The sequence below is a fragment of the Eptatretus burgeri genome, chromosome 1 (assembly GCF_056783735.1).
Source record: "Eptatretus burgeri isolate ZD-2024b chromosome 1, Ebu_testis_v1, whole genome shotgun sequence".
NCBI lineage: Eukaryota > Metazoa > Chordata > Myxini > Myxiniformes > Myxinidae > Eptatretus > Eptatretus burgeri.
The window spans coordinates 1,501,488-1,514,412 of NC_140961.1; the positions used below are offsets into that span (position 1 = coordinate 1,501,488).

The following is a 12,925-nucleotide window of genomic DNA, read 5'->3' on the forward strand; positions in this document are numbered from 1 at the left end:
CAAAGGAATGACAATGAAAATGGATTGCTTTTTAGCATTGTAAATGCTTTTGGTGCTCAGAATAAATTTGTTATTCATGAAATTAGTTGGTGTAGAAGTGAATATGCTCATAATCTTCAAACAGAAGAGTTGCTGAATAGAAGACTTAACTCAAAGAAACCACTAAATGTGTCATACCTTAAAAGAAGATGTCAACACGTTAAACTGAACCAAACCACTTACACGTGGAATTTGGGTGTTCTGGAAGGAAAGCCACGATACCTATGGCTCATTTTTAAGAAACCAGATGGAGATACTGCTACTGATAAGAATAATGCGTTGAGTGATAATGCTAAGGTGAAACAACTTTGCGTTTCTCTGGAGGGAACATTTTATCCACGAGATAGATTAGAAATTGATTGGGGAAAAAATGATTTTGCCGAAGCATACAAGTCTGACCAAAAGGTGTGTGAAAGCAATGGAAATAAAGAACCTATTTTGGATATGACAGCATTTAAAAGCCTGTATACAATTTACGCGATTGACCTGAGCGCTCAAAAGGAAACTATAAAGTCTAATAGAGTGGATACTTCCATATACTTTGAAAGAGGAGAGAGTGAAGAAGTTAATCCATATTGTTTGCTTTTGAAAGAAATAGAATTACAGATTAATACACATAATGGTGTTATGATAAGTCTCACATAATTTTTTGATAAATAAATGAGAAGTAAAGTGCAAACTGGGTATGTGTTAATCAAATGAATCTTAATAAACTATCATCTTGTATTCAAAATCAAACGCCTTGTATGATTAATGTTTATAAAATTCAGAGAAAAGGAGCAGGAAGAATTGATGTTTTGCTTGCAAGACAACAGGTAAAAATGTTGAACGAAACTGGCTCACTTAAAATTAAAATGTCACAACCATTGTTGAAGAAATATTCAATAAGAGAGACGAGTGGAGGATTTCTCCCATTTCTAATTCCTTCATTTTCTGGTTTAAGTGCGGCTGTAGCATTGACGGGCGGTATTTCAGCAGCGGTTAAAACCGCCAATGACAGGAAGGCTCAACTCCAGACTCAAAAAGAGTTGGAAAGACATAACAACGAGTTGGAGAAACAAACTAGTGGAAGTGGTGTAATTGTAGATTTTGCTAAAAGACTTGAAAGCCTACCTGATAAAGCAAGATTGTTAGTTGTAGATATGCTTTCTTCTATCGCACAAGCAGGTGTAAAATTAATTAAAAGGGGTAATGGATTCTATCTTTCTCTCAAATAAATGAGCATTGATGAGTGGTTTAAAGAATACATCAAATTTAGAACTTGTCAAATATTGTAGGAAATTAAAAATTGATAATGTGGTTATTTGTGTGAGAGATGAATTCACAAACTTCTCTTAACATACAAAGGATATTATGGATTTAGAAGATCATAATGGAAACGGTTCTCATTGGGTTTGTATTTATAATAATCAGGTTAAATATTATTTTGATAGTTTTGGTCTTCTACCACCTGTTGAAGTCATAGAATTCTTACAGAATGGTGTTTATCAAACATTTCAAGTCCAATAATTAAATTCCAAGTGTTGTGGTCAATTATGTCTATACGTGTTATTTCAACTCAATAATTTTTTTTGGTTTTTGTTGATGTTATTTTTAATCTAATATAAATGACATGTTGGAAAAGATGGTTCTACTTTTGGTGTATCGCCAGAACTAGATATTGATTTATCAAATTATTACACAAAGGCACAGGCTGAACGACAGAAATATAGAACAGCAAAAAAATTAATATGAAAAATGCTTATAAATTAATAAATTATCCAAGCCTGACTGATGCAAATGACTTGGTGAGATTAAGTGATTTATCACAATATATATCCTTAAATAAAATGGCTGTGTATTCCAAAGATACAGAAGTGTTGATTTTATCTCTGAGTCATACAGTATTCAGAGTTCCAATTGAAATTAAATTTTATAAAGAAGGGTGTATCGTTTGTTTGAGAATAGAACATTGGAGATATGATATGAATGATTAAGGGTATAATTGGCCATCTAAAATATACCTGGAAGACCAGGAAGGATTAAATCAGTCTCGTAAGGAAAAATATAATCCACTTGGTGCTGAGAATTTTTGTGGAAGCACGATTAGCAAACAAGAAATAAAAGAATTTAATAAGGGTAAAATCAATAATGGTTTTGCCATAGTTTATATCATGAAAACACAAATAACAGGATTATATATAGAAAGTAAGGGAATACAAACTGATTTAACTATCGGAAGATGGGGAGGAATTACCTGCCATCATATTAGTCTGTCATGTATTTCTGATACATAAATGACAGCAAGAAGGCTTCAAGAAAATTATCATTTCTGTGTCCAAGCAAACCTACAAGAAAAGGGTAATTGGTATTTTTAGAAAGATGTTCTGCAACATAAGAATGGGGTATTTTCAAGAAAAGATTGGCTTTTTCTGATGTTGCGAAACCAACAACTTTGGATTAAACTAAAATGTGAAATAATGAAAAAAATTTTAAGTTGAGAAAAAACAAGGCTCTTTTAGAAATTCTGAAGAAATTTTATTGGTTTCCTGTTGTAAAAAAAATATTTTGGATGCAGAAATATCAAGAAATGCAGATGAATATATTGTTGCAGTTCTGGAAACTGCATCCCTCCAACACCAATAGCAGTTAACATACAGTGGTCCCCAGTCAGTTATTTCATTAATGTACGTTCAGATAGTTCCTTCCTTCTTGTGTAGTTGGTCGAATGGGACTGCGTTGTGTAAATCTCATAGTTAGGTCTGAATAAACCTCTGAACTTCATTCCTACTTTACCTTTTTCTCTATTTCTGAGGTAAATCCAAGTAAGGGGTCCTCACGTGAGCCAGCAGGCGCTACGCTCGGATACCCCTTGTTAAAAAAACGCAGCCGTGTGCCTGTACTGTGGAACATGGGTCCTCGCAAAAGTCAGCAGGCATTTCACTCGGACACCCATTTGTGAAAACCACAGCCGTGCCCTTTGTGTAAGAATGCGTCCTCACAGAAGACCAAGGCAACAGTAGAAGCCAACAATAAACGCCAGGGCTGCACGGAGCATGTGCAGCATAACGATAACCCCCCACCCACTGTTCAGGCGACTCAAAGCATAACTAACACAACCATGTCGCTACAGGAATGCTGTGCCGAGACCAGAAGGATAACCAACCTAACGGCGCGCTGCAGGAATGCCGTGCCGAGGAAATAGACGGAGTGGCACACCAAGTGCAAACAAATTACAGTGAGCGTGCGGCACACTCTTCTTCAATCCAAATCTCAGTTTAATAATTATATCTGTCCCCTTTTCAATCCGAATTTCCATCTAATAATTATATCCAAACTTTTGCCTCAATTCCCTAACATGGATCAGGGCTGGTACCGTGCACATGACACCGCCTTTGATAAATGGCCACGTGCTTAATGGCGGCAGACCCACTTGCAAATTAAAGTCTAAACCAAGGCGCCTCGACATACAGACTTAAATACAGACTTTTTGCCACATGACTTCAGAATCTCTGGAGTGTTTTTTTGCATACCTCAAACAGGACTCAAGGTGGGCTTTTTTGGGGAATGGATTCCTTCTTGCCACCCTATCATACAGCCCAGGCTTGTGGAATACTTGGGATATTGTTGTCACATGCAACAGTGACCAGTCTTTGCCATAAAAGTGTGTAGCTCTTTCAAAGTTGCCAATGGCCTCTTGGTGGCCTCTCTGATCTGTCTCCTCCCTACTTGGTCATCCAGTTAGGAGGGATGGCCTGATCTTGGCAAGGTCTTGTTGGCACTGGTGTAGCAAGAGGGAAGGGGGGAGCAATCCGACCCGAGCGCCACTTTTGGGGGGTGGCGAATTTATTTTGTTGCATCTATCATCGATCACTATCGACACTTCTGAGGACAATTTTCCTGTGCCGTGTGAAAGTCCAAGCGCAGGGAGGGGTTGAACTGTGCAAATGGCGCCACCCTCCATTTGCTGACCAATGGTTGCTGCCAACGATGTCTCAAAGAGAGGGGGTGGGCAAAAAGGAGCGCACAGCATGCTGGGAAACGAAACTTGAAGCCGAGGCAGCGAAGCATTCACGTCTCATTCTTATGTTCGTAGCTTATTCCTGTGTTTGTAGCTCATTCCTGTGTTCGTAGCTCATTCCAATTCGCCATTCTTGTCTCATTCCTGTGTTCCCGTCTCATCAGGGGCATACCTGGAGAGAACTAGAGTATTTCACACCCAAGGATACCCCTTTGGCACCCCCGCCCTCCCCCGAGATGAATAATAATAAAAAATTAAATACACAGAAAACACATCATGTGTACAAGTAAAATTTCAAGCAGGTTACAGTACTGAACTTGTCGTAAGCAAATTGGAAATAAGAAAATAGATTTTAATTGGTGTAAACCACTTAAATATACCTCATGTCCCACCTTCCATCTGTCTGACAAAAATAAAGAACCTTTCCAAACCACCATATTTCATTTGATAATAGTTTGTTGTTGTTTAGTTTTTCTTGTTGTTGTTTAGTTTTTTTTGTTATTCTTTATTTTGCATCAGGACAGTAAGGTCACCCTGCCTGTTGGGGAAGTAACCCTCAGTCCCCCACAGGGACACTTTTTAAGCCGTGTTGCAGCTTCACTGAACAACTTTCTTCTGACATGATGCGATTTTTTTTTCTTTTTTTCCGGGATGTTTGACAAAATAACAAATCATAAAAGAGTCGGTACAAAAAGAGAGGGGGCGGGGATGATCACCTGGTGTTTTATGTTTATATTTGGCCTATATCTTACACGTGCCCTTCTTGGACAAGATTATTTTGGTAAGTGTTACAAATAAATTAACTTTATAACTGAGTTACTGTTTCCAGTAAATAATAATAATAATATAATGTCACTTGCACTGCCCTCCCAACAACCCCTGAGTATGCCAATGCGTCTCATTCCTGTGTTCCTGAACGCTTAGTCGACCGATGACAATTTTGAAAGGTGGAAAACAAGGTGTAACTGTTTATTTGCAAATGTGTTGTACTTGATTTGATTTGTAATAACGTTGTTTAATTAGGCATGAGATGTTTAATTTTAATTCAGCATGTAAGTTACAAGGGGGTGGCAATTTGACATCTCGCCCCGAGCGGCATTTTTCCTCGATACGCCACTACTTGGTGGTACCATCTGCTTTCCACTTCTTTATGATCCAAGGCCTTTGAAATAATTTTTTTTCACATCCCCTGATTTGTGCCTTTGCACAACTTTATTCTGGAGGTCTTTTAAAAGCTACTTGGTGCGCATGGTTGAGTCTTCGCTGTGAAATGCACTACCAAGGAGAGGAAATCTCGAGGAACAGCTGATTTTATTCTCAAATAATCAGAATCACTACAATTTAACACAGGTGGAGGCCAATTAACTTGGTGTGTGATTTTGAAGGTGATTGGTTACACCTGAGTTAATTTACAATTGCTATTATCTTCAAGGGGGTGGATGCTTATCCAACCAAGACATTCTGGTTTTGTATTTTTAATTATTTTTTTAAATTTGCATAATTTCATTTTCACTTGGAAGTTGTGGATTATGATGTGTAAATAAAGGTGGAAAACTCTGATTTAATGAAATTTAATTCCAGGCTATAAGGCAACCAAAGGCGAAAATTTTGAAAGGGGGTGTGGACTTTCTGTAGGCACTGTATGTCCAAAGAGACGGCCCTGATCTCATGTCTGATATGGAGGGCCTCCATCCATTGTTGAGAAAGTAGAAGCAGCATGTCCAAGGTGGAGTGACCAGGTCTGAATCTGAATTGATGATCTAAGATAAGGCTGTTAGAGAAAAGGAATGATTTCATGTCAACTACGATGATGGATTCCATGACCTCACTGATGATTGGAAGTAAGCTAATTGGGCTGTAGTTAAGAGGATTCATTTTTGCATCTTTTTTATGTAATGCTGTGATGTTGGCTGTTTTGACAATTTGAGACAATCATCGACATTATTAAAGTCCATCCCTGATCTGGTTCTTTTAATGGATCAGATTATTCCCACCTTCCTGTGGGGTTGACTGGGGAAAGGTTTTTGCCCAATTTTCACCAACCTGCTGGCCAAGCCTAACATTCGACTGAAGGTGGTTTGGCCGAGAATTGTTCAGTCCAGGATTCTGACAACTTGCCTATTCTTCATGAACGAAATGGTGCGATCTTTAAGCAACACCAATAACCATTGCTAGCAGAGGGGTCCTCCAGATTAACATCCATCCAATTGATGGTGCACACATTGACGACTCACCCTGCATGTGAAACATGAGGGTGACAGTTTATAGGTGGGTCAACATTCTAACCCAGGCTATACAGATTATGGGTGAATGTGTGTACCTCCAGGCTGTCATGTCATCCCAGACATTACCAGAGTGTATCAAACGAAAAGATTGAATGATTGGCAACCTTCATACCACCCATCCCTCCTATTGGTTGAGTCCCAATAAGAATGAGCCAATGATAAACTCCAGCTCTATAAGAACGTACCCCTTCAACCTTCATATTATGGTACAGCAGGGTAATACATTCGCTCTTATAATCCCCAAAATAATGCAGAAGTTTATTTTTACTCATTTTTTGAAATATCTTCAGAAGCACATCGAGCAATGACATTAACACAGACTATCATTTAACATCAAAGCAAATTAAAGAAACACTTGTGCATAATCTTACTATATATTCTCGTGGTGCTGGCGGTTAAGTTAAACTCCTGACCCAAATTGTGGTGACGGGCGGTTCACACCGCCAGCCCGGATAGCTGAGCAGTTTTCCTTCGGAGGCAGACACGTTGATCCTCAGAGATTATAACGTGCACGGGAGGGGTGTAGCGCGATCCAATTGATGGTAGAGCAATGCGATGGATTGAGCGATGGAGGCACAGATGGATTGATGCACAGCACAAGGGGTTTTATACTCGAACCCCACGACAAATACACGGACACCGCAACCTAAAATAAACACGGAATTTAATGAAAATCGACAAATATTTACAAGGGACAATAATTCAGATATAATAATAATCATGAGATAAATTAAAGTCTAAACCAAGGTGCCTCGACAAACAGACTTAAATACAGACAAAGGGAAAACGAAACAAAAGCAAATTCTTCTGTTATTCTGGCACTGAGCTTGGTCCAGGGGCGGTCTTTATGGAACTTGGAATCGAGGCGCTTCATGCTGCACATGTAGACGCGCCCAAAGTATGGTGCCAAGCTGCTCTCGCAGCGAGAAAAATGTACGTTGGGCAATTCATGAGCGGTATTCAACACCAAGGCTCACAGACCTCGTGCAGCTTCTTCATGCGTCGATCGTCCTCACCGACACGCTGCTTTTCAGAAGAGTGCCGTCCCCTTCGGTGACATATACGAGGCTTCGAGGTCCGTCTGATGCGACTCAACCAAGAGTAAATGGCCAGCGTCTTGCCCATACGCTAGTCAAGTCGCCTCAGGACGAATACGAGAATCATGACGTCCTCTTCATGCATCGAAGGAAAGCCTGCCGTAAAGCCCGGTTCTCACAGGCCATCTCCGAGCTACGTTCTCTCTCGACCACACGCATTCCTCACTCCGCACCCGTGCGTTCCTCCTCATCTCTTTCTGACGTCACACTGAGCAAACGTACGTCTCCGGGATGTGGCTTTCTAATGCAAAACCCGAGAAGGCGGAGCCTCTCCGTCTGTTCAGCATGCCTGGCTCGCTTGTCATCATTGTGGTTATTATAAAAACACACTTCTTCCTCGGTGACTTATAAATGCAAAAATCTAGGAATAGGTCACGGGTGGCAATCACATACTGGCGGAACTTATCCTTAATCCCTATCTAATTAACACCGCACCACCCGCGTGTGGTGACTCGTAACACTTAAACTCACAGTTTCCCGACGTAATTACATCGAGACGTCTCCTACACGTCCACGGACCAAACAACTCCAATCAATCCTAACTTTCCCTTTAAATTCCTCCATCTAGCCCCACAACCGTAACAATGTAAAACATAATGGAGCAAACTTGGATGTCACCGATACTCCAAAATTGACATTCAACAGTTCTTCGGCCGACGTTGAGATCCAAACTCGGTTCTACCTCCGGTTACAACCCCAACATAGCAGCTGAGCACGTACTTACTCTGGCACACAAACTGCAGCACGTACTCGTACTCCGGCTCAAGCTCCCATAAACTGAGAACGGTACTCCTTTCCTCGGGCACGAGTGCCTGCTCGTCTTGAAAAATGAACATCAGACGTGTGGTGTAAATTATAAATCTTATTTTAATTCGATATATTATTACAAAATGATGGCGTTGAAAGTGAATTGTGATTGTGTTTTGTGTGCAGGCCATCCTGCTCAGCGCAGGCAGCCCTGCGCACACTTACATGTACACGGCGCAGGGCATTGAGGCAGCAGGAAAGGGTCTGCCGGGCATCATCTTCAGAGAAGATGATGAAGAAGAGGAAGAGAGCGATTGAACAAACCACGTGACTAACTGAGACTGCTGGGAGGCAGGAAAATAATAGTCGGGAGATGATGCAGGAGGAACCGGTCAGAAAATGGGAAACAAATGTTTCTTTCTACAAGTGGTCAAAATACAATATGTGCTTTTTTTTTATTCACTCCACTAGTCTGAAAATTTAAATTACAGAAATAATAATTATTGTTATTATTATTATAAATGAATAGCATTGTTGCTTGGTTTGGTCACGTGATTTGTCACAGACAGCAGAAAACTTCTTTATATTTTCAATGTCAATGAAACGAATTTATTATTTAATTTTTGTCGTTCCATCGATGGCATGAACCTCATCGATTCCTTCACCTCATCGATTCCTTCACCTCATCGATTCCTTCACCTCATCGATTCCTTCACCTCACTGATTCCTTCACCTCATCGATTCCTTCACCTCATCGATTCCTTCACCTCACCGATTCCTTCACCTCATCGATTCCTTCACCTCACTGATTCCTTCACCTCACAGATTCCTTCACCTCACTGATTCCTTCACCTCATCGATTCCCACCGATTCCTTCACCTCATCGATTCTTTCACCTCACTGATTCCTTCACCTCACTGATTCCTTCACCTCATCGATTCCTTCACCTCATCGATTCCTTCACCTCACCGATTCCTTCACCTCATCGATTCCTTCACCTCACTGATTCCTTCACCTCACAGATTCCTTCACCTCACTGATTCCTTCACCTCATCGATTCCCACCGATTCCTTCACCTCATCGATTCCCTCACCTCCTCCCCCATTCCTTTACCTCATCGATTTCCTTCACCCCGATCACTGCCCTCTCCTCCTCCAGAACGAACACAGGTATTTCTGTTTGAATATTCTAAATGATTTTTTTTCTTAATTTCAACTGAAGTATCATTTACCCGAATAATAATAATAATAATAATTAATAATAATAATCACCGTTAAACAAAACTACAATCATTAATCCAATCATCGAGGAGTTTGTATTTCATCCGTTCATTCCAACAACAACACACACACACACATCGAGTACAGCGGATAAACACAATAATTGTGCGTTTTATGAGAAAAGCATGAATTTCCTGACATAGTGAATACCATAAGGTTTATTTTCAGATGTGGAGGGAAGTCAGATTTGACCTCTGAGGACCGTGAGAGGTCAAATCCAAGATGGCCGCCAGTCCACCGGGTCTAATGTTCAAACGCGTTTAATTTTGGAACTAAACAGTGTAAAAAAAAAAGATTTAAGGTCTCATTTCCAACGAAGTTTGGAATGGCCACTCGTTTGGTGGTACTTTTGAGATCTCCAGGAGCCAAGGAAATGCATTTCGATCAAGGTCAAGGTCAAATTACGTTAAAAACTTTTGGACATTCTTTTTATAAAGACAGTGGATGGATAAAGACAATAAACCTATGCAATATAGCCAAACTTCGCTTCCATTTTGACACTATAGGGAAAATAATACAAAAAAATTAACAGAATAGTCCCATGCTGCTAGTCTATTTAATACTTTATTAATTATAGCAATGATGATGATGGTAATGGTAGTGATCAAAATCTAACAGCCTCGAGAACAGAAGCACAGTGCAGTGCGCTTGATGTGCTGTTTGAGTGCCGCCTGGGTTGGAGGAATGTTCTCGAGAGTTCTAGACTTCTGTGTGAAGAGCTGTTTCCTGGCATCATTCACTTCCGTGCTTTTACTGGTTCGGTCGTACAATAGCACCACAAATCGCTATATCAGTAACATTGATCCTTCACTGACCTCACTTGGAATGCATAGGACTTCATTGAAAGCATCATTCACCTCTGGGAAAGACTTCCAAATTTCCCAGGCAGTCTTGTTTCCTCTGCCGGCGAATGCAGACACAGTGTCACACCCGGTGAAAGCGTGAAGGACTGGGAGAGTCAGACGCTGTGTTGGATTCATTGTGGCAAAAATTTCGTGAACAGCTATGTAACGAAAGCCTGACCCGACACCAAAGGCAACCCACAGCTCATCAGGAGCTGTCTTGCTGAATGAAGCTACAGCCAGTACCACCACATCAGTATCAACGGTACGTATGGTCACCTTATTACACCCCTTTTGCACAGCATCTGCCACATGCAGAAGTAGACGAATGTCGGCCTCCTCCTGTGAACATGGGGCAAGGCGGGCCAAGTATGACTCAGCCAGAGAGCAAAGGACTCCACTTCCATCTGTCACATATGGTTCCTTGCCCTCTGCTGGAGGAAGATGAACAACTACGCGTGACTGGAAAGCAAACAATTCGGTTTTGTTATCATCGTATCGAAGGAAGTCCTTCCAGTTCTTTGGTCTCAGGGTAGAAGGAGACACTCTTTTCCTGGTGCCCTTTCCCCTCCTCTGTCTTGTTGAGGCTTTGAGGCTGACGGATAGGTATACATCCCAGACAAGGTCGATGCGGCTGCTTTTCTCAAGTTGAGCAGAGATGTATAGTGCAAACACTCTTTCTCCATACTCTTGAAATGTTCTTGATGTTCCCGGATTTAGCATTTGAACCACAGCTGCACCATCAAGAATTGTTGCATCAGCCATAGGCACACTATTCTTTTTGAGCAGATCTGATTCCAGGCAGCGAAGTAGATCTGATTTAACCCCAATCCGAATTTTCCCTCCAGTTGACAGAGCTGGCGGGGCTGCCTGGTTTTCATGGGAGAAGAAATTTTCCATGTCTCCATCTCATGTTTGACAGGAGACGTACAGCCTCGAAAACAGACCACAGTCACTCTTCGGTGCTGCGAGCTGTGCCTTCTGAGGGGCTAAATAACTAAATTCGCCACAATGACACCACTCGGTCTTCATTTGCAAATTTCAACTGATTGATTATTTTTGATAAATTTTGACATTGACCTTGACCTAAAAAATTCATTTCCTTGAATTCTGACATTCTCAAAGGTATCACCAAATGAATGGGCATCCCCAGTTTAGTTGGAAATGACACCGTAAATGTTTTTCTGCACTGTTTGGTTCCAAAATTAAGGACGTTTCAACATTAGACCCGGGTGACTAGCGGCCATCTTGGATTTGACCTCTCACTGTCCCCTCAGAGGTCAAATCTGACTTCCCTCCACATCCGAAAATAAACATTATGGCATTACCTACCTGTGCTAGAAATTTCATGCTTTTCTCATAAAATGCACAATTTGTTAAAATATTTGAGAGCTTATCCGCTGTACTAACTGAACGCCTTGTTTGACCTTCGTGCCATCATGTAGAGTCACGTGACTGCCAATGTTAACGCTTTGTCCAAACTTGTTTCCCTACCTGTCCACCTGTCCACCTGTACACCTGCACGGCACGTTGGTGAAGCTTTATTGATGATCTTCGACAGCCTCCCGAAGCGTCCTTTGTGGGACATTCGGTGGTAACGTAACTTGGTTTCCTTGTTTGTAATCGATTTTAATTGGTTTTTAGCTTAATCTCCTTTGAACTCGAACCTCTCTCCTTGTTGTGGAAAAGTGAACTTTGTGTGTTGCTGGAGACGTTCCGTGTCGCCGCTTTTGATGTAAACATCCGTTTGACGCCATCGAGAGGACACGTGACCGCATCAGAGCATCATTTACCTGTGAATGTATGTATCAATATCGTGTCTCAATAACCACAATAAAAACCCACATTCCACCTGCAGCAATCTGTTTGAGAGGGCGGGGGAGGGGAGTGTGGGAGGGGAGTGTGGGGAATATCCATGAAGTGTCATTAATCCAGTCGTTTGTACATTATGCGCAAAAGTCTCAAATCGTACAGAGAGACAGAGGGGGGGGGGAGAGAGAAAGAGAGAGAGACACAGAGAAAGAGAGAGAGAGAGAGAGAGAGAGAGAGAGAGAGAGAGAGAGAGAGAGAGAGAGAGAGAGAGAGAGAGAGAGAGAGAGAGAGAGAGAGAGAGAGAGAGAGAGAGAGAGAGAGAGAGAGAGAGAGAGAGAGAGAGAGAGAGAGAGAGAGAGAGAGAGAGAGAGAGAGAGAGAGAGAGAGAGAGAGAGAGAGACACAGAGAGAGAGAGAGAGAGAGAGAGAGAGAGAGAGAGAGAGAGAGAGAGAGAGAGAGAGAGAGAGAGAGAGAGAGAGAGAGAGAGAGAGAGAGAGAGAGAGAGAGAGAGAGAGAGAGAGAGAGAGAGAGAGAGAGAGAGAGAGAGAGACACACACAGAGAGAGACACAGAGAGAGAGAGAGAGAGAGAGAGAGAGAGAGAGAGAGAGAGAGAGAGAGACACAGAGAGAGAGAGAGAGCCAGAGAGACACAGAGAGAGAGAGAGAGACACAGAGAGAGAGAGAGAGCCAGAGAGAGAGAGAGAGAGCCAGAGAGAGAGAGAGAGAGAGAGAGAGAGAGAGACACAGAGAGAGAGAGAGAGAGAGAGAGAGAGAGAGAGAGAGAGAGAGAGAGAGAGAGAGAGAGAGAGAGAGAGAGAGAGAG

The 12,925-nt window shown here is 41.6% G+C and overlaps 1 protein-coding gene across 5 annotated transcripts in view; it reads left to right on the forward strand.

The window, feature by feature from the left end:
* LOC147033760 (synaptic vesicular amine transporter-like) overlaps positions 1–12,141 on the forward strand; it is a 201,397-nt gene extending 189,256 nt beyond the window's left edge. For all 5 annotated transcript variants that reach the window (XM_085870347.1, XM_085870353.1, XM_085870362.1 and 2 more), the window contains one exon: positions 8,355–12,141. In XM_085870347.1, coding sequence (XP_085726473.1) covers positions 8,355–8,486 — 132 coding nt within the window. In that variant the 3' untranslated portion in view covers positions 8,487–12,141. The remainder of the gene's footprint in view (positions 1–8,354) is intronic.
* Positions 12,142–12,925: the final 784 nt, after the last annotated feature.